The sequence below is a fragment of the Acyrthosiphon pisum genome, chromosome A3 (genome assembly GCF_005508785.2).
Source record: "Acyrthosiphon pisum isolate AL4f chromosome A3, pea_aphid_22Mar2018_4r6ur, whole genome shotgun sequence".
NCBI classification, from domain to species: domain Eukaryota; kingdom Metazoa; phylum Arthropoda; class Insecta; order Hemiptera; family Aphididae; genus Acyrthosiphon; species Acyrthosiphon pisum.
The window spans coordinates 11,843,808-11,867,654 of NC_042496.1; the positions used below are offsets into that span (position 1 = coordinate 11,843,808).

At 25.9% G+C, this 23,847-nt stretch overlaps 1 protein-coding gene across 2 annotated transcripts in view; it reads right to left on the reverse strand.

The window, feature by feature from the left end:
- Positions 1 to 23,847, reverse strand: part of LOC100160882 — a 65,923-nt gene that overhangs the window by 11,224 nt on the left and 30,852 nt on the right. Inside the window, exons 3-18 of one of the 2 annotated variants that reach the window (XM_029491055.1) lie at positions 23,314 to 23,473; positions 22,573 to 22,745; positions 14,326 to 14,456; positions 14,048 to 14,193; positions 13,794 to 13,958; positions 13,327 to 13,444; positions 12,914 to 13,242; positions 12,001 to 12,131; positions 11,726 to 11,907; positions 11,143 to 11,177; positions 10,592 to 10,761; positions 3,533 to 3,603; positions 2,793 to 2,853; positions 1,891 to 2,028; positions 1,665 to 1,769; positions 1,516 to 1,566 (exon numbers count right to left, since the gene is read on the reverse strand). In XM_029491055.1, coding sequence (XP_029346915.1) covers positions 1,516 to 1,566; positions 1,665 to 1,769; positions 1,891 to 2,028; positions 2,793 to 2,853; positions 3,533 to 3,603; positions 10,592 to 10,761; positions 11,143 to 11,177; positions 11,726 to 11,907; positions 12,001 to 12,131; positions 12,914 to 13,242; positions 13,327 to 13,444; positions 13,794 to 13,958; positions 14,048 to 14,193; positions 14,326 to 14,456; positions 22,573 to 22,745; positions 23,314 to 23,473 — 2,166 coding nt within the window. Of the gene's footprint in view, positions 1 to 1,515; positions 1,567 to 1,664; positions 1,770 to 1,890; positions 2,029 to 2,792; positions 2,854 to 3,496; positions 3,604 to 10,591; positions 10,762 to 11,142; positions 11,178 to 11,725; positions 11,908 to 12,000; positions 12,132 to 12,913; positions 13,243 to 13,326; positions 13,445 to 13,793; positions 13,959 to 14,047; positions 14,194 to 14,325; positions 14,457 to 22,572; positions 22,746 to 23,313; positions 23,474 to 23,847 lie in introns of both variants that reach the window. The other variant, XM_016808718.2, reaches the window with a different exon arrangement.

The following is a 23,847-nucleotide window of genomic DNA, read 5'->3' on the forward strand; positions in this document are numbered from 1 at the left end:
AGTATCATAAAATTATGAAATGTTAATTTAATAATGTCCAATACCTGTTTGTACGTTTTTTAATATTACATTATCCACTGGTCATTTCTAGTAAAAAAAATTAATAATATGCATGTTATGTTAAATAACTGAAAGGAAAAAAGTAGCATGCTACTAGCTATTTTTCCTCTTCAAGGAAAATTGAGAAATCATAGAAATAATTTTTTTGGGTTTGCAATGATTAAATAAAATGTCACGCAAAAATAAATCAGTTAAAAAAAATTCGGTTGGAAAAAAAAGTATCAAGACCAAAAACATATCTATGGTAAAAATATATGGCCTATTAATGAAATTAATTTTACTTCTAAAATAAGGGCATGGAATTATTTTTGTATGTACCTACCAAAAATGTTATTCTCTTACGGCACTACATTTCCACTAGTTTATATTGTTGTTGATTATTTTTGGCTAGTTATAATATTATACATCCAGTTTTTACGATTACAATTTATATACATAATAAAAACTGTTCAGCTCGATTACAAAACATAAGATTTGTAAATTAGACACGCGCCAGTTTTAACAAACCACTTACCAATGACGCTCGCCAGATTTTTTGAGATAGACTAGTTAAGAATTCTTTTTTCGTCGAGTCATAACGGTCAGAAGGCCTGAAGCCTCTTTCAGACACAATATTGCTACGGTTCTTCTGCAAATTGACCCTTTGGCTTGGGTCCATCGGGCGCGAAACAATATTTTATCTGGTGGGAATCTATAAGCTACAGAGGTAGGAGTTCAAACTCGATTTCAATCAACGGTGTGAGGACGATAACAAACAATATAATATTTTAATAAACCGTCTGCATGAGAAAAAAAAACTAATGTTCCAGGTAAAAATCAACAAAAAGGCGCTTACGTTTTATTGACGACAGCAATGCGACCGGACGCTCGATACGACCAAACTAGCGAGCGGGTTCGATAGGATAGTCGTTACCTTAGACTGCATTCAAATATTGCCTTGCGTGCAAATATGTTGGAAATGAACCAGGAAAACGGGTGTGATCTTAAAATATCATGGTACCACGGGCCAAATACAATAGGTTATGTACCTATACCACTACTCAGATTTCGATTCTGATCGAGTTTACGATAATACCTAATATAATTTAATGAGAATTCAAAAACAATCATGAAACATAATCAGACCAATTAATTGATAATTTATACAATTTATGAAGCACTTTATTTTACAATACGTAAAAATTAAAACATTTGTGTTTTATTTCATTTTATTAGAAACTAAGATTATTTTCGTTTCTGTCGTAAATCGTAATACATTTATGTAAGTACAATATGTGTTTATATATTTAACAATAATTTTAATGTTATTATGTTTAATTATTAATTTAAATTTCAATTGTTGTCTAATTATTATAAATATTTATTATAAACTAACGTTCATAGTTTATGCAGTGAAAATATAATTTTATAATTTTATTAACTATATTTAAGTGATTTATTTTAAAAATAACTTACTTCTTTTTCATTATTGCAGTCTTTGCCATATGGATCGGATTGCTCTCCAATCTTTATAAATCAAATGTAACGTTTGTATTAGGAAATATGTTAGATTACTATTAATTATTATAATAATAACGTTAAGTTGAGAATATACAGGTATTTACTTTTAAGTCATTCCAAAGACATATGAACTGTCGATTATCCCATGTCAAGTCTTCTGATACGGATCTTTGATCTTTGGTATCGATAAAAGATCGATATTCATCATCCTACCAATGATAGTAGGTATAAAAAATAAATGTATTTATAGTTAAAAGTAATAAAATTATTTTAGAATAGATGCAATTGTATTATATTGTTATCCACCTCCCTATATAGAATTATACGTACCGTTTTATTAGAAGGGGGAATATAACATAAGTCTCCTTTTTCCTCGATTTCAGTAATGATATCTTTCAATGTTTTTTTAATTCCTTCCTGATGGATTTCATAACTCTTCATTTGTTTATTTGTATATCCTTTATTAAACTGAAAATATTACGCACTATTAAGCACAAATATGCCAATGATTATGTTTTTCAAAACTATAATTATAGAGTTTTATCTTTAAAGATAATAATATATAAGTACGAATTTGTAAAACTGGAGCAATGAAAAATGCTTTAATATGGATTTCAATGAAATTTGAGTTACAATTAATTGTTAAGATTTATAAACATATTATGTAGTTGAATATTGTTATCAGTATAGTGTAACATGTTTATAGATATTTTGACTTTACAGTTATAGTTACAACTAATATACAGAGTACCGGCGATGAGTATTGTTTTATAATATTCAGATAAAAAGAAAAAAAGTTACGATATATTAAACATATACCTAGTTAAATATATATATTTTATAGTGGAGCACGGTTCTCAGTAGGTATTCATCCACGACCAATAAATCTTAAACATTTTATAAAAACAGCTAATATCGGTCCCCTAAGTATTTTTCTTGTTTAAACAATAAAAACCTCCTATGTTATTGAAAATACATTTCTTTGTTACTATTAATCATGGTTTTGTAGTCGTACCTATAGTATATTACCTAACCTAATATATCAGAAAAATATAAAGTAAACTTGGAGATTCTAAAAAAAACAATCTGAGTGATTCGTCAAAATTGGGATCTCAAAAATATATTTTTCTGAACTGGTAAATAAAGTACCTACTAATGAAGCAGAAAAAACACAAATGAATCAAAGTAACACTTAATTAAAGTACATTGAAAAAAGTTTTTTAAAAAAATACCTTCATTGTCGATGGTTCTTCGAATGCACATTGCATTATTCCAACTTTTTCTCTGTCTTGTCTACAGTAAAAACATTAAAATCAATTTCGTTGATAAAATTATTATTATTGGCCATTGTTTTTTATAGGTTATGTTTATTTACGTTTGTGTTCCGTATATAAAATATAAATTATGTTGAATTATTAATAATAAAAAAAAAAAATGTTTTTCCTATTAATTAGAAATATTAGTGCATATTATTATGTCCAATTATAGAATACATTACAATTAAACCGTTACGTTGTTGATGATTACTGAATCGGTAAATTGTATTGGCTTCTATTTTGACAATTTTCTTATTATCCAAAAATAAAACTAATGGAATCGAACCAAGCATGAAAGTGTTATAAAAGAACTCATTAAGTTCGACAAAATTAAAATATATACCTATAGTTGAGTTTACAAGCTATTTGGACATGTGCTATGAAATTATTGATATCTAGCCAAAATGCTATTACACTGCTCTTAATGAAAGCTTGAATGGAATATAAAACACTCGTTCCTAACAAATCGATTATATTAGGAACTTTTTTTTTTTTTGTACGATATAACTAACAATTATATATTGTGTATTTCCAGAAAACGTATAACCTTATAGACTGTTATAGGTTTTTATAATATTATGTATTTTATTTTTTTGTATGTATTCAGTATTCAGACTCACCCAATGTGTTGCAGTGCTAGTGAATGTTTTACGTACTCGTTTGTTTTAGCGGCCACCGTCGTTCCACTACCATGTGTTCTTCCACAATCGATCGCCAATCTTGTTTTCTGAAAGACACATACTACAACTGTAGTCTGTTGTAACTTATACGTAGTAATAATAAAAAAAAAAAAAAAAAATATGCGCCAGATGTGTTCCTTTATTTTTATTTTTTATGTACTTTTATACTATACTACTTTATATATTTAAAAAATAAAAACATATCATATACATATATTAAGCAGCGTATTCATACGCGTTCACTAATATACGACACAACAACTTGATGATTTGTGAATAACAATACAGTGCAGCTAGTGTTATTGACACAGAATACTGAATTTCCTATCGGTATCGACCTGGCAGCCGTCCACCGGACAAGACAAGAGAGAACTAAAATGTGAATAATAAAAAACAAAACTATTCATTACGAACTACAGGACAATTGAATTTGGAGTTTATTTATATGTGACTTACAGGACGCGCCTATATATAAATACAGACAATATAGTTTTTGGGCACTAGTCGGTTTAGTCTCTGTAGTCTACACCGCTAGACGGACGCGATGCCGTATAACAGTTATATTATAGTCTTTATACCACCTCCATAAAAAAATACGCATGATACGACGTTTTTGTTTTATTTTTTTTTATCTAGGTACCTCGGTTCGAGAAAAAGTTTTATCTTTAAAATTCTTGAATGATAACAATATAGTAACATTCGTGTATGCTAGCTGTTATTATTTTTACGGCATTATTATTGTTTAGTACTCACGACCTGTACTTGTTAACATATAATACAATTTGCTATAATCTTAATTGTTCATTTTGTGCCAATACAATTTACTCTTATTGCATAAGTGTATTATAGTAAGCTGTAAGGAAATAAATGTACATCTTGCATAGTATTTTCTTTCACTTAATTCAAAAATAGCCCGTTTACTTAAAGTTTGGTTTATTCGGTACATCTGAATGATACGACCAATTTCCTGTGTACCTAATGAATGATGTGAACCAAATAATAAAAACAAACGATAACTTACGGTGTTAGTTTATTATAATTTCTATTTCTCGATGTATTTTATGTTAACGATTGTTGTTTTTAGTTCAGTACGATTTCGACTGGGAAAAAATAGTTTGTTCAATGATGAATAATAATATTTATACAATTCTCGTGCTCTAGTAGCATACCGACAGCTAGATAGCGCATCAGTATATGTAATAATATAATTACAAATTGTCTTGGTTAAAAATAATAACACTTATGATTAGATAGGTACAACTTTAAAAGTGTAACATTAGAGCTAAATAATGGGTAATTATTTTGTAATTAATAAAATTGTAATGTTAAGTACCTACCTATCTACCTAAATTAAAAATACTCGAAATTTACAATCGATTATGCAATACAAACTACGGAAAAATACTTTAAAATAATATGCAATTAATAGATTTATTTATTTAATAATTATGAACCAAAATGTAAAATTTAATTAAATTGAAAGAATTAGATATGTAGATATATTTAATGTAGGTATATTTCTTACTAACTGTTTGGATTAAAAACTTATTGCACTATTTTTTTTGTTGAAATGCGCCTGAGAATATTCAATGAAAATAGTACCTACCTACTTTAAAGTATGCAGCTTGAAAAAATACAATGTATCCAAAAACATGCTCTCATACAGGCACGTAAATATTTCCATAACTGGGGGGGGGGGGGTCGGGGCAATCGCTCCCACTGCTCCTTAAATTACGTGCCTATACCCTCCTATAATAATACCTAAAAATGTATTGTTATCAAATGCTTTGATTGATCAAATATATAAAAAAATTTTTGTAAAATATGATAAAATATGCAAAACATTACAAAGTCAAACTTCAAGTTGATGTCACCAATTCACAAGACAAATGTATAACTTGCATATTATAATATTTTACAGTCAGCACAAAACAAAATCTGCGAATGCAAGAAGTCCCGAACCCGAATCGTAACTTATTAATTACCACTCCCAATCTTTAAATTCGTATACAATTTCCTATCTAAAAAAATTTTCCAATTTTTAAAAATTTAAAAATTTGATTAGGTATCAATAAATTATTCTATAAAAAATTAATTTTGATTAGATCTTTTTAAAGTTTAATCATAATTAATATAAAATAAAGAAAAATAAATATCTCAATAAATATTGTTAATTATTAGAAATTAATTAATTAGAAATCCAGATTAAGTTATTGTTTAAAAATCTAAAATATTTTGAAAATATAATAAAAAAATATAATTGTTACTTATTTACAAACAAGTATGATAAGTATGTGATGGTATTTTATTCAACTGAAGTACTATTGTTGGTAAAAGTGTACATCATTTCCTTATGATCATCGTCTAAAAAACCGAGTAACTGAATATATTACATCATACAAACAATAAAAAAATGAATTTATTATAGTTAACCTAACTAAGACTAATCTAATTTTTTCATGTACACTTTTGACATTTATAAAATACTAAGTTATTACTGCTAACACTATTTTAACTATAAACACATTTCAACACATATACTTCTAATAATATTATGTAGCTATATTATCCAGTTTCCTAACTATTTAAATTAATAAATATATATATAAAAATAACACCAATGAATAATAATAATACTGTAAGTACGACAATTATTGAAACGTTAAAAATTACAAATGAATTACATCCACCTCACTATAATGTCAGTTATTATTATCAATAGTATTGAATTCTCAAATCTATAATATTATTTATTAATGGTAACAATATATGTTTTAATATATTAAAAATTATCATGGTTTTTAAATAAATAATATAACTACGAATAAAAGAAATATGAGGCTATTTACTGAGAATGAGAAAATCTCACATGGTATATGAATTATTTCTTAAAATAACCTATAGCCTATACAATAATATATAAAGAAATACAATTTGTTTATTATTATTATTTTTTTTTTAAGAATAGCAAACCCCAAAAAAATATTTATATTTATACTACATAAAGACATAAAACATTGAACAGAACGTTTGCTGGAAACATTTCAAAAAATACGAGTTAAATTGTACACTTGAGTTCAAGACCGGAAAAGTGTGACGATACGTGCCGTTTGCAAGATTTAGTTCTTATTATTCAATTTCCGTTGAATTTAGTGCACACCATTTTATGTCCTAACCTACCTATTTGCATTCTAAGGAAATACTAAAAAATATTACTTTAAAATGTATCAGAAAAAATGGAGTGTGTGACCGAAAGATAAGGGAACAAATTATAGACTTGATGTTTATCCTAAAAACGTTGATAAACGACTGTCATTCAAAAGATTTACCACAATGGAATCGAACATTTCGGAAAATTTATCATATCTTAAATATGAAAAAGACATATTTAACGTATAGGTACTATACATCGTATCTTTTGATATTGTTTTAAAACCTAATTATGCTATGCATATAAATTGTTTATTTGGTTATATTACATGTTGTAATTATATAAAATATTAATATATGTTACATTTAAAATAGATGAAAATATGATATTAGGCAATACACATTTAAATTCATTTTTGTAATAACTTTTAAGACTGAATACAATATTATTCTTCAGTTTACAGTATTTGAAATAAGCAGAGGGTGTACTCAGAACTCATCAACTGAATTGACTCAGTAACAATAACTATTATTATTAGACATGATGTAATAATATAACATCATCTTATAGGTGCATTATATTATTTCATTTCTCTCATAAATAGTATATGCAATATGCTCATAAAATTGTTTCTATTTATATTATATACAATAATGCAATGTTGAACGTAAGTATATTTGATATAATGTAATTTGTGATTTTCCTTCATGTCCCTTTTCTCTGTTTCTTTTAGCATTTTCTATAGGCCATGTATTCATTGGATTCGCTAAACTTTAATCATCACAAACTTTGACTTATTTTGCGTTTCTACACAAACAAAACACTTCAATCTCCTTTTACCATTTTCTCTCTACATTTTCGTATGGTATTTTCAAATCACTCCAAATACTTTAGATTAGATTTTTAATCTGTACTAGGTATACAATATTGGTGCATGCTTTTATATTCAATGTAAGTCAAATAATAATGTTTGTATGCAGTTACCTACTCATAATAAATATTATATAATAATTATTAGGTACCTACATTTTAACAAAAATTAATCTGCATTTATGATTATATATATCACACATTTATTAAATCACACTTGCACTTATAATCTGTGTAAAAATTCATTTATTAGAGCAATATATTATTATTAATATTTTTTTCATATAATTATTTTCCTGCTATTTGTTTTTGATTTTGTACCAAACAAATGTATAGATAAAATTAAATGTCGATAGTAATTTAATTATAAAAAATGTGATCATGAAAAGTCAACTTTAAAATTCATTGAGCAAGCCTTACTTAATAACAATTAGAAGATTAATCTTTTAAATAATTTAAGAATTTAAAAAATTACATTTTTGGTTGATTGGATAAGTTATAAACATACCAACATTTACATATTGCATACAATGAGTTAAGATATATAATACATTGTTGAAATCAACATTCAATACAAATCCAAACCACATTAATTATTTTTTTTCTAAACTATTCTTGTATCTAAATAAAATGTAATACTGATATTAAAAATACTAAAACTATAATTTAGAATCTTCCAACTTACTTAATAAATAAAAATGTTATATTTTGTGTAGCTTGATTTTTAAATGTTTTAATAATATATTTTAAATATTGTAAAAGTACCTTAAATTTTTGGACAAGCATTTAACGTTTTTAGAACCATGTAGATTTCCTACCAACACTTAACCTATTGTAGGTATCTAACAAAATTTAACCAAATGCCTTGCATATATTTTAATGGAAAACGGTCAAAAAATATTTTATAAAATCATTTATTTATGTGATATATACATTATATTTAATATTATTTTAGATTATTTGTTAACTGTTCGTCAATTGTTTTCTAGAAGTTATAATTGAAATATTGTAAATTTAACCAATTTTAAAACTAACATTGAATATTTGAAAAAGAAAGTTTTATTATGTTATTAACGAAATTTCATTATAATAATCGTGTGTGCTTTTTAATTTAATATTATAAAAAACTTTCTCAGGTAGCACATTTAAGGAATATCATAAATATAATATTAATTTTTAAACTTTAGATCATTGTAATAACGTAACAATTAAAATATTCGTAATTATAATCAAGTCCTAAAATTATTAGAATATTATTGATATTACGAAATTGTTATTTGAGTATTGTATTTGCTATATTAATGTTTTGATAAAATGTTTGTATTTTTAAAAATCAATCGTATTTAATTATTATACAATAATTATGTATTTCTGTTTATTAAGTTTATTTTATGATAATTAAAATAAATTACGAGTTTAAATGTATCTAAACATAAGCATCTGATGTATTATTCTGTATATTATATACAATTTAAATTTCCATATATTTTATAGAAATATTTTTTTTATCTGAACAAAAAACTTAAGTTTACATAGTCGACATGATATAGAGAGACAATATTAAAGTTTATTTTGTAAGAGGGTCTGAATGCATCATAAATATTATTTTACCACCAACAATATTCTTATAATTTTATAGCAACTATTCGTTTTATTCAAAAAAATAATAATGTAGTATTTTAAAATGGTTTTCATATTTTTTCATTTTTATATGATTTATAAACTATTTTTATAATTCTTATTAAGTACCATAAATGATATAATAAACATTAAACCATTATAAGATTAGGTATCAAATGTAATGATTTAACATTGGTACATTTAAATGTAAAGTACTACTAGCTTTGTATTCTATAGAAAATATGAAACATTTATTGTTGGTAGATGTAATAACTCGCACTATATTTTTAACAAGGTTCATATTTGTTTCATTAAAGGTAAACAATATTATTTTCAATCTATATTTACTTAATACCAAATGTGACTTACATCCATACATATTATTTTTCGGGTACAAAAAATATTAATATATAGCTACCAGATAATTTTACATTTATCAACAAATATCTACGGTTTAATTACATAGATAATTCATTGAACAATACACATATAATATATTATATATCTTATAAACCTAACCTAACTAATATTTTACTATGACTAAACTAAACAACTCACGAGTAAAAAGGTTAAAATATAAATTGGATCAGAACTAAGTTTAAATATTCCATTTGAAACTGCAAACCGAAGGAGCACATCATTATACAACCTAGGTACCAAAATAAAAAATAGATGTCTACGACCGCGATTGCCACAAGACCTAATCCTCACAGAAAAAAGCAAAACCGTATAAAATGAAAACGAGTTAAAACGAAAAACTATATAATATAGTTAAATTGTAATAATATATTTCTATTATGTGTATATCGAACCATATCATTCACACGCCAATACACATATTATTAATTATACCTACTATTATTGTTGTACGTTGGGCCTATACCTACTATATTATTATTAAACGTCGTTAAAATTATAAATATTGGGGTTAATCAGTCAAAAAATTGTTTTCAACGACGTCACTCATTTGAAACATGAAATTATAATATGATATTGTGAATAATATGGTTAGTTTTAACAAATTTACTTACGTTTAATGTTGCACATGTTGCGGTCGATGATGAGTTATTGGTTCAGTGTATTATTGACAAAACGCATTTATCACACGTTATTATTAATTATAAAGACAATAATAAATGTTTATATGCGTATCACACAGACACAGATTTCCCACAGACCCGGTGGTGTTCGGTAAAACGCATTAAAGAAATAACGCGTTTACACCATTAGAGTGTAGCTGCGTTTTCAACTACGGGCTATTTAGAGAACGTGGGCGGGGCTTATCGGGAGGGGAACACAAAAGTGTGCCGTCTTTAATATTCGTCGTCAATATGGATTGTTTGAAATTATAATAATATAGTGACAATGCATGCATATTAAGAGTTTCCACTTACTTGATGGAAATTATGCCATATCAGTAACAGCATCACGAAAATAACGATCTCCAGTCTTATTCCGGGCTTAGCCACATGGTTTCGGTCGGATTTCAAAGAACTGTAAAATATGGTATCAACATTGTCATCGTTGGCTCTTCTTTTTTCGTTATTCGAATTTGAGCAGTTACCTAATTGTTCATATACAATTCACGTAAAAATGCATTTTTCCACATTGAACAATTATTATTATACATACTAATAATATTATAATCATACAAATAATCAAACCTCTGTAAATTGTATGTTATGAATTATGAATTACCTATTATTATGTACCAAGAAGTTATTATTATAGTTTAAAAAAATAAGTTAAAAGGAAATATTTGTTTCATTGAAAATCATAATTCATTTGAAGTAAATATTCGTATTATTCGGGTATTTTAATCATCATAATAAACACTAAACTTAGAAAAAAAGAATGATTATATTGTTTTAACATTTTTTTTAACAAAAAAAAAAAATATTAAATATTATATATATATTAATACAATATACATATTATTACTTACAATATACGATGTCCATTTCATCAATTTCATTACATCTGTAATAGTATACAAATATTAATCATTATTTTAGTATACTTTAACCGATTAGCTGATTATTTTTGATTATTATGTAGTGTATTATTATTATTATTATTATTACTATTTATTACTATTTATTATTATTATTGATTTGTTTCAAAAATATAATATGAAATACTAAAAAATGTAAGCCATTGATATTATTTCTTGATAAATTATATAAGAACAAAATTTAAGATATGATTGATTGTATATTATTATATTTTTCAAACCCCAATTTAAGCTAAAGTTATTACTTTAAAAATACAGATTAATTACCAACAATACACTACCTATATATATTTATGGTATATAATATAATATATATTTTATAGTAAAATCTATTCTTCAGTTCATAGAAGTACCTGCCTAATGTATAGACTAACCTTAAAGTTATGCACTGAATGCAAAAATGTAATATTTTTTTCATTGTAAAGAACAATATTATAAAAAAGATCGTCATAATAATTTTAAATCTATCAAATAAATTATTTAACATATTGTATTATACTTAAATTTTACTCACAGTGAATCGTTGTCAGAAGTTAAACATTGTTGACAATGTTTTGTACTATTTATACACGGATGCTTTATGAATGGGATTAACGTGCTTATTGATTCATTGTAATGTAAACTACTGTTAACTGTAGTTTTTACTTCATTTTTAAAATTCACGAAGTTACCTTTATACTTGATTTTTTTCAATCCCTATGGTAAATTAAATTAAAAACAAAAATATTATTAAACTCATAACGGCGGCAATAAATCCAGTACCAGTGGCTGTGCTAACCAACTATATACCTCTTTTTCGTTTTGTTTTAATTTCGTCTTTGTCTTTGTCTGGATCTGGTTGAAGAATTTCTTTTTGGGAATTAATCTCACTGGCGGCTCAGATGTACCATAAAATATCAACTGCCACTTTTTCAATAATCCTACACAAATTAGTAACAGTATGACAAATGTATATACCGTCCTTATGGTTGTTTTATTTTTAATAAAGTAATATCAATTGTAATCAATCATAAATATAATTTATCATAAATTCAAGAATATTTATTTTACTGAAATACTAAATTTAAATATGTTGAGTGAAACTTTAATTTAATCATTTTTTGTGGGATAAAATTACATTATCATCTGTAAAATCAGGTTATATAATAACATTATGAGGTTTATCCACTACTTACTCGCAAGCCTTGAATTACATTAATATTGAGAAAATGAATATATGAATACTTTAAAATGTATCTTGGTAATTAAATTGTTTTTAGACAAGTTAAGAAAATTATAAATATAAATACAAATATAAAATTCAATAAATTAATTTAAAATTTGTTTTATTTTTTAATTTCTGAGAAATTGTGAACACCTATACAATTTACATGCAAATTATAAATATAAAAGAAAAAAATACATAAAATATTGTATTGTGTTATAAGAATAAATTGTTTTTTTATTCTGAAGAAACTTTAAAATTAAAGTAGCAAAGGAGAGGATACCAATACATTTATATTTTTAATTCTAAATAAATGTATAAAAAATAAACGAAATGTTTAAAACAACATAATGTAAAAACAATAATTATTTGTACTTACAGAAAAAAAAATTATTTTAAAACGATTATATTTAAATATTATAAATGGAATATTAATTTAATGAAATAAAAACTATTTTATGTAATATGCCTTTGCAATAATTTAATATAATATATTACCTGGACTTTTAGCAGTTGAATTAGCCATTCGTCTGGTTATTTTGATTTCCCAACGACCAGCTATTTTCTCACCCCAATAATGTACGCTCAGAAATGGCCAATCGTCAAACGTACTGCTGGTTATATCCAATGGCCTTTCAAATAACAACACCGACTCTGTGCCCATTGGTGAAATCAATAAGATTCTCAAATCACCTCTAGGAAAAAACTTAAGTGATATTCGACATTGCACGTGCTCAACGTAGTTAACGGTATTCGCGGAATTATTTTGACATCCATCCACTTCCATAAACATAGACAATTCACTACCTGGGGCGGGATCAATCCACCTAGATTTAAAAGAGTGAAAATGATTAAATGTTCAAATGGAACAAAAAAACTGTGTACCTACTTAATATTTATGTATATAATACCTTTGTTTATTGTCTTCTCTAGCTCTACAAATTTTCTGTGACGGAACATTAGTCCATTGTTCTGCCATTGTAACTAAGGCACCCCCATCCATAAGTCCATAACCAAATTTATGACTTACTAAACAAAATATTTGTCTTTAGGCTAATATATTAGTTAGGTAGGTAATCATATTACAAATTAACATTGTTTCAAGTTGATGTAAAATAAACTTAATTATGTAAAATTTCAAGTGTTATTATGAATAATGAAATGTTAAACTGTTATGACTGAATAACTCATTGTACTTTTTCTCGACTGTTAATAATTTAAAACTAATTAACCCACTAAATTTAATGGATTAATTATTATAGAAGTTATGAGTTATATATACCTAATTCGTATATATACTCGTGTCTATGTTTAAAAATCAAAAATTAAATAATGATTGTTTGCTTACAACAGTAGAATCATATTATATATTTCCTACCTTTACGATTAACTCCATTCGTTGTCCAACCAGATTCATTTTGTAAAGGTTTTGTATTCGAAGTCATAACAACTAAATGTTGCATATCTCTCCAAGTGAGATTACTATTTGCTTCTAGGGCTAATGCACAAAGGCCAGCTGCAATAGGAGCCGAAGCGGAAGTTCCTGGCGTTTGAAAGTTTATTTTATTATTCTAATTATCAGTTGTAGGTATGTAAATAGATTTATTTTATATTTAGTTTTTAATTAAATACCACTGTGTTCAGATGTGCATATGGTCTCTGGTTTCATTTTTGTGTCCATGTCAACTGTTGTCACTCCATGATCACTTCCTGGCGTTCCGGAGCTGTATGTAGCAGCCAATGTCGATGAACATTCTTCCAAATACCATGGTTTGCTTCTGTAAATTGGTAAATTTATAATTACGAGTATTAATTCAAATGACATCAACCGTTTTAAAAGTAATACTGTTTTTGAAATATAACTTCAAACAAATTAGATAAATAAATTTATAATATATATCAAATCATACCCAGTTTGAGTGACACTTGAAATAGATAGAGTATATATACTATTTGTATATCCATCACAATTACAAGAATCGGTATGATGCCCACCATTACCTGATGCCCACACAAATATTGAACCTTTGCCTTTTCTTCCCTGTAAACAAACAAATAATCAAATAAATTGATAAAATTTTGTTTCATGTAGAATGTTTATAATACAAATTACATGTATAGAGACTTATAAGTAATAAGTCTTAATGATTCTATTTTATTTTTTAATATCTGAAATAATAGTTAAACGTCATATGAACCAAAATTGAAAATACACAACACGCAGCACTCTTATGTTTCTTGAAATATCATTAAAGTGTATACAATTAAATTTTATACTGATATAGAATACACAGTGTAATATTCACCAAGCATGTGTACCCCCAATTTTTATTCAACAATGTAGTTAATCAAAATCTAATTTTTGAAATTTTTAATTATATTAATTAAAGACCATATTTTCAATTTGTTGAGATATTTTGTATTACATAACGAACGTATCATGGAGGAACGAACTTCTGTTGTCAAATAAAAACCCCGCTTTTCTAGAATAAATTATTTAGTGAATATTTTCTAGGAAAAGTTGACGTATCAAAATAAAAATTCAAACTAGTAAATTTTGAATTATTTTTTTTTTTTTTGGGTACAAATGATAATATATCCACTTGATATGAACATTTTAATAATTTATATTAATCTATCCATATTGAAATTTAAAATAGGCCAAGTATAATAATTAATAGATTAATAGATCCAATATTACATATAATATAATATATTTTTGTAAAACTATTTGCGTAAGGACTATTTTCTTTAGAATAAACAATTTAATAACTAAGAAACTAGGTAAGTACTGTTTGAAGTTTGAATAAGGTAAGGACATTAAAATTATCTAAACAATTATCCACTTTATAATTTACGTTAAAAAAGGGGGTTCTCATTTAAAAAACAGAATTCTGTATGCATAGTTAAAAATTCAAATAATCAGAAATTGAATGCATTTATTATTAAAGGAAAAAAGGTTGGAAAGTGGGTACCGTTCTGCTGTACAGTAGATGTCTAGAAGGGCCATTGTAATATATGTGTTAAATTTAAATTCAATGATATAAAATCATTGTATACGAAAAACTATTCTGAGCGAAGATGGTCTGTCAACCTATATCACTATAAGTATATTTTATGAGATTATTGCTATTAAAGTATTAAAGTAATTTATTTTGCTGTTATACCTTAGTAATACAGAGGATTGAATTATTTTTTGTCGAAAACATTGCATTTCAAAATGTCATTGTGTGTATACAAATACAATATAATAATATACTTTAAACATCTCAAGTGCCAAGTCACGAATAATATGTTTAAATTAAAACAAAATATCTAAAATCTCTATTCTTTGTTTAAATAAATAATTTCGTCTAAATTTGAACTTAAAATATCTACAAAAAAAAAAAATTGAGATTAAAATTTTTATATTTTTTTGGTTACGGCATAAACTACTTATGAGAAACCTTGTTTTACGTTTTTAATCCTTAGCTATAAAATTAAATATCTTATGAATTACCAACTAGAAAATAATTTACAAATTTTCGAGACATTGATGAATTTTGTGAAAGTTAGAACTTTAAATGCTTTTTTAAAAAAACGCCAATGTATATTAAATATTTATCATCTGTTATAACTATTTATGGGGATCCTTGAATTAAATATTCAAGCTTTTTGACACACAAAAAAAAAAAATGTTTTATTGACATGTATATTGTATATAGAATAAAAACTAAAAAAAAAAAAGTAAAAATGTCAATAAATAGCTATCAAAGAGGATGAAAATATTTTGCAAATGATAAAATAGACATTTGGTGAAAATTTCATGTAAGTATCTTCAATTATGTTTTTTAGAGTTGCACCAAAAAAAAATATTTTTTGTCAAAAATCTCTGTTTCATCTTAATTTTTTTTGGTTTTTCCCAACACTTTTGATAACTACTGAGAATTTCTCACTTTTTATCTAACAAATTATCCAACAAACTTATCCAATTTTTTTTTAAAAAACACTACCTTTGATATTAAAAGCATCTCTAAGATCAGTTATGTCTTATGGTATCTAAATCTGAGGTGAATTTAAGTCCTCAAATTTCCAAATTATGCAAGCTTTCTAACAAGTATATTTTTTGCCTTATGCTTGTAACTTTGTCTTTATCCTACGTCATCAACTATAACCTTTACAAAGACTTAGGTCTAAATATGTCAACTTTGTCACAATTTTCAACTAATCTTTACAAAGCATTCTATTCAAATTTACTTCAAACTCCCCTAAAATTAAACTATCAATTTACAAGTCTTGACTATCATCCGTGTACATTAAAGTAAAATTATTGCCTTAAAGACCACTATCTATGTAATTAACAAAAAAAAATTCACATCTATAATAGGTACTTTAAAGTTTATAGAATAATAAAATTGACAGTCTTTTGAAATTATTACACGTGACTAACCAAAATATCAAATTAAATCATCAGCCATGGAATAATAATATCATATATCGTTAATTCTCGGTGAATAAATAGAATAAAAGAACCTATTGTAGCGATAATCAACCAAATACTAAATAAACGTACCTACACCAAATAATAATTATTGTGAACAGTAAAAATTAACAGAATATAAATTTATGGTAGGTATAATATGTTACCTATTATAAAGACAGTAAACATACATTCAATTTATATTTATACTTTAAGACAAAATGTATTTTGGGAATTTAAGAAACGACGTCCGCGATGTCAAGTCTCATAAACTAACATCAGAAAAATGAAAATAATAATAATTATAATAATTTATACAACTTTGGAATGCATCCAAGTTTCCGCAAATATATTTTACCTTTGAAACACCTTATTGTATCTATCTCGATTCAGCTTTTATTTATATTTTCTACAAAAAATACACTTCTCAAGTATTTTTATATTGTATGAAATATCAATTATTTACAGATAAAACAACATTTAATTCATAAAAAAAATTAATAAAATATATTTAAATATAAATTATGATACCAGATACTCAGAATCAAAAGGATCTAACTTGATTTGTCAAAAATATTATTTTTATTATTCATATAGGTTTACTTATCAATGATCTGCGATCTAAGCTCACAAACAACCATTTGTGTGCATTGTTTAAATAGGTATTATAGAGAACTGAAAGGTCCTAAATCAATAAAATTTCCAAACATGTTATTTTATAGTGATCAAAATGTACCTTCAATTTGGTTCTTAACTATAGTTTTTATAATATTAAAATAAATAAGTGATGACTAAAAAGCGTTATTCTCTATAAATTGTGTCAACCACAAAATAACACAATTAAGTATATTAAAATACTATTACCTAATAATTATACATTTATCAATAAAATGAGAAATTCTGTAAATAATTATACTACCCATCATGTTATGTTAGATACAACATCACGTTACATAATATTTAATTTTATTTAATTTTATGCCATATGCAATATAGAATTAAAAAGGATAAATAGTTGAAATAAATAATTAATTAAAAAAAAATATAGGTACTTACTAATAAAGTATTTATCTGTAATATTAGAGTCTGAATAACATTTTAGTCATCAACTTACATTTTTATAATTTCGTTTCTTTATTTTAAACTATATGCTTAGAACACGCCCAAATTATTAGACTTAATAATCAATAAAAATCATTCAATACGTAGGGAGATAATAATATAAAAGTTTGAAGTTTAAAATTGCTCTCCTGAACACAATTTGATATTCTCAGATAGAATTTGTTGGTTTGAGCTTACGGTATGTTAAGGTAAATTATTTGGATACTAAAGATTACTATACTGGGACGTTTTCTAGTCCATATTATTTAGAATATTTAGACAGAACATTGGACATTTCTACAGTTCACAAACCGTGCACGCATATGTATATCTAGTCTAATGGACTTTATCCATTAACAGTACACAAGCACACATATGAAAAACCCTTATAAAGTTAAAATAAAAAAAAAAGAAACAAAAACAGAAAAAAAATTAAAGCACAAAACTAAACAATCTGCAGGTCACAGACTTGACATTCGTTCGTGTACATATAAAACAAAAAACTCTATTATTTTTCGTTTGAATAGGCTGTTATGAAACGAACGGATGCGTGTATAAATTGTCGACAAATGCACACATTTTACCTGACAGACGAAACGGCCAATAAAAGCTCATAAAAACAGTACAAATAAATGTTTGTTGCAGGCTATTTAAAAACCCTTAATGGCAACTTTTGCTAAGGTTCTATCTACTTTCTTTTTTTTCGCATTCCATCTCATTTTTTTTCCTTCTCTTATATCTCAGAGTATCGTTCTTTCACCTTATTGCCTCTTACCATCTTTCTATTTGCCCAGATAATATCCAAACTAACCCCATTCAACCGTAATGCTAAATTATATCTGTATATATTTTTAAACGGCAAAAACAAAATGTCTGTAATAGTTCAAATCACCTTGGGTGTTGGAATACACAACAAACGTATCATACGTCAGACGAAAAAAATGTCATAAAAATTACAAATTATCCGTTAATAGATATTATATTTCCATCAATGTTATAGGTTAGGTATATTTATCAATATAGATAATTAATTATGAATTGTCTAGTAGTTATCCCAATATTTGAATGAAATAATAAAATGTTTTAATTTGGAATTCCTCAAATGTTTAAAATGTTTTCCCACTACAACGTAAACATATAATTACATTTTCTATAGTCTTACGTTATTAATTGTTACTAGGTACCTATTTTCTTTTTACGAGTTCTAAAAACCGCAAAAATTGATACCACAAGTACCTAATAAGTAATGTAATTATAAGAAATGGGAAAAAATATGTATCTAACATAATATGAAATATTTACACATTTAAGTTAAATATAATTGATACTGAACAATTTAAATTACCGAAATTTAAGAAATTGACAATTTATTTAATATTATGCTGAGCGAATAATTTTTTTTAACAGTTTATAAACAAAGCAATATTTGCCAAATTTTGAATTGGAGCGATGTGAGTGGAGCGATGAATGTATTGATTTTACGAATCTACTTAATAAAGAATTGTCAATTGCAAAAATTAGCATAGTAAATTAATAGGCCAGAGAAAATTATTCCAACTAAAAAAATTGTATTTTTTAATTGTTATGAAATAACAAATACTATTATTTTGTTATTAGACAGCGTATAATATATTGAATAAAGCATGAAAATAATACATAATTATAATTAAATTAAAGTCAATATAAATACATCGAAAATGTTATCACATAATATTTTTATGTTATAAGATAATTAGGCACAGTACGTATAATGTACAATTTATATACCTTATGCTATATACACGCGAATACGCGAATACTTAAACAACCTCAAATCAGTCCCTCTTAGGCCATTTCTCCTGTTCAACTAATTGTTCACAGGATATTTTGTTTAAGCCATATTTTTACTTTCCCATTTTTTCTTTGACTTTTTTTACGTGGCTATTATTGCCGATGTCCTGATTTTACAATGATATGAGTATTAGTGCAGTAAAATGTTTCAATCTTTACCTTTGAGGAAATAGTTACTGGTAGAAAAGTGAATCTTGTTGCTACTATGGAGTATAGTGGTAAAGAGTAAAAAAATCTTGGTAACTTATAAATTTCTTGAGAAAAAATAAAAAATAATATAAAGGGAACAACCGAATTTTTACGCAAAATCAGTTTGTGATAAATTGATTTTTTTTCATGTAACTCAAAAATAAACAAGATTTGACATTTAGACATTTTTGTCAAACATTCATAATAGTACAATACCAATAACTAGATACGGAATGATTAAAAAAATACATTTTAAGTTTTTATTTATTTATGAACTTCATCAGACACTGATCAAAACGTCTCTGATCAGAATCTTTTTTGTATTATTAATTTATCATTGAATTCAAATATATCTATTACACTTTTACAGAGTGAACTACCCAATAACCAGGTACACTTGATGTATACTGTACAGCTAATCTTTTCCCTATTATACAAGTAAATGTTTTATTTGTATTAACAACGCCATTCATTAATCACTCAAAATTAAAATGATAATTATATGAAGTATCTCACAATGTAATAACCGTGCTGGTTCACAAATTCTAGTTAGCATATTTTAAATATTATATTTATTTATATATCATAATATAATATGAATATTAAAAACAAAAATTATATTTACATTTTGTAATAACCCATAAACAAATTGAAGATTGTATTCAATTAAAATAGATTAATATAAAAGTATACTATATTGCCTATACAAAATGCCGTGCAACAAAATATTATGTTAAAAAAACGGAAGTGGAGACTGGAGGTCACTCTGCTGTACAGTAGGTTACATGTGGGTCACTGCGATGGATGGTGTTAAATTTGAATTCAATGATATAAAACCATTGTACATGAAAAACGATTCTCAGTGAAGACTGTCTGTTCCTATAATATTACTATCTATATTTGATTATATTATTGTAATTAAAGTAACTTAATTTACTATTAGGCAATAGTACACCAGTAGGTTAAATTCAGGTATCAATTTAGGTATCCAAAGACACTTTTAATGAATATCTGACTACAAAATAATTTCCAAGTTTTCAAGATTTTGATGAATTTCGTAAAAATTTGAAATGCCTATTAAAAAAAAATCACTTTCTGAGAATATGGGTGAATATCTAAAGTCTAACTTCAAACGCTCGTAAGAAATTAATTTGACTCTCCAGTAAACTTTTTTTTTTTGTTAAATGTAGAAACACATAAGCGGAATCTTGAATAAACATTTCAAATTTAAGATATAAATAAAAATTTTTATGAATTTCTAACTCAAAATAATTTGCCAATTTTTGTGTTTTTGATGAATTTTGTCAATATTTTGACTTCAGACACTTGTAAAAAATTATTGTGGATTCACGTTCAAATTCTTTTTTTAATTTTCACTTGCATTAACCTATGACAAATGTTGTATTTTATTTTCAAGTTTTTTGACCGTCCGAAACAGCTTGCTTAAACAATAGTTTAACAATAGTTTAAAAAAAACTAAAATAACTCGAAATTTACTTATGCCTATAAATTGCTCAAAAAGTATCGCAATATTTCTAAAATCGTACGGTGCATAGAAATTGGTAATATAAACATTCAGTTAAAATATCAGCTATATTTGGTTATTTTTTTTTTTTGGATTTAAACTAAACAATAAAATTGATTTTATTCGAAAACTGTTTTCGTAAAAGTCTCAGTTTTTCCTTAAATTTTCGTTTTTTTTTTTTTTTTTTGAAAACTATTGGAAATTTCCTGCTTTTGACCCCACCAAGTACCAGCTGCATTCACTTTCCTTCCAGAAAAGATTCTGTTGAAAAAATTGATGCATTTTTACCTTTCCCAAAAAAAAAAACACATCATATTAAAATCAATACATTCATCTCTCAGCTCAGAAACTAAAACCACAGTCCCCGCGGGTGTTGAGAACTCATTATGCTTAACATACCTGAATAAATTAATATTAAACGAAGTAACGTAAACTTTTCACCCATTACGTCTACTATTATTTCCTATACATATTGATAATATTAGGATTAATTGTAAGCTATTTAAACCACAATCCTAATTCCTATTAACACAGTTCGAAGTTCTACGATACCTACGTGGTATTGACTAATAATAAAATCGTATTGTTGATTAAAATAGAGTTATGATTAGATATTATGATTTACAACAATATTATAATAAATAATAATTTATATTATAAACAATATTTTTGGAAAATATTCGTAATTTCGTTCGTCGTACCGTATTACCAATAGAAAAGTAAATTACTAATAGTAATATAAAATACAAATAAAATATTATAAAATGTCCGTTTAAAATTTTAAACAGATGCTAATACAGCTCCGCCCAGAATCGTTTTTTGTAGGTACGTATTGATTTATCATTGAATTCAAATTTAACACAATATCCATTACAAAGACCCGCTCAATTACAATGTACATATTTTGAAATATGCTATATGCCTATATAGCAAAGTTAATTCCCCGGTTTTTTGATTATAAAAAATATGATCAACATTTTTGTGAAAATTACTTTAATTCAAACCAATCAAAATTATTTTGATTACATTGGATAATGTAACGATGACACTTACCGATGTAACGCCATTAACGAATGCTCTTTTGGCCAATGGTCCAGGTCCATCAACTGTTTCCCCATCGTCCTCTGGTCCCCAGGACGCACTGTATATATCTATATAGTTTGTGTTCAAGCTTAATGCTTTTGCTTCAACCACGTCGTTAACAACCCCATCTAACATCCGGACACCTTTTGATAAACACACCAACACCATAATCGATTACTTATGGAATATTATTTTTTTAAAATAACTGTTAACAATGGATAGATGGACATTTTCAAATAAAATATCTCCAATATTCTTGTATAACTCTATTGAATATATTTTGAAATATAGATATTCTATATTATGTTATAACATCGAAATTTCATGTATGTAGCTGAAATGCATCCTACAATGTACAACGTTAATTTTACGGTATCACAATTATACATTCAATAGTATCTACATTTAAAAAATGATGCATGTATAATTTATAATGCATATCATACATTTTTAATATGTTATCAAACATATAAATATTTATTAATACAAGTGAAATGTATAGCTTATACTAATCAGCTAATAATATTATTTTCATATAGTATGCATATTACGTAGGTATATAAATATTATGTTATACTATACTATAGGTATGTATTTTATAAATTATTTAAAATCCAATGCCACTTGAATAAATGATAGCATATACGTTGTAAACAGTATAAATACATGACATTAACTATACTGCTAATGTTTACATAGTTTGTTCCAAACCTCCAATTTTTGCATTGTATGCGATTCCAACACCACAGAATTGGTTGAATGCAACCGCTGCAACTTCTCCAGCACACCTAGTGCCATGTTTGTTGTCTCCGTCATCTCGTGGACTTGGGTCGTCGTCATCGTCGTTTATATCCCAACTAGCTGCTTTGTCCTAAGAAATTACATAAATTACCCAAGTCATTGTCGGTGAAACATTACATTATTTATCTACGGTATTAAGGGCGGTAAGGGAATGTTACATCAATAATTCATGCAATATTTTTAACTTGAGGCGTATGGGTGTGCTCGAATTCGAAATAAATGAAGGAGACACCGGAAACAAAGAGCGAGATGTGATAATATACAGTTTGGAGTAATGAAACGCGAAGACGTTAAATAGCAGGATAAAACAAACAAGGGCGCAAAAGGTCAATCAAAATGGACCCGAAGGCGACAAAGAGTGTAAACAGAATGATATACACAATACAGTGAATACTTGACAGCGGCAGAGGCAATGGCGTTATTAAATGGCTAGAGGCTGTGTAA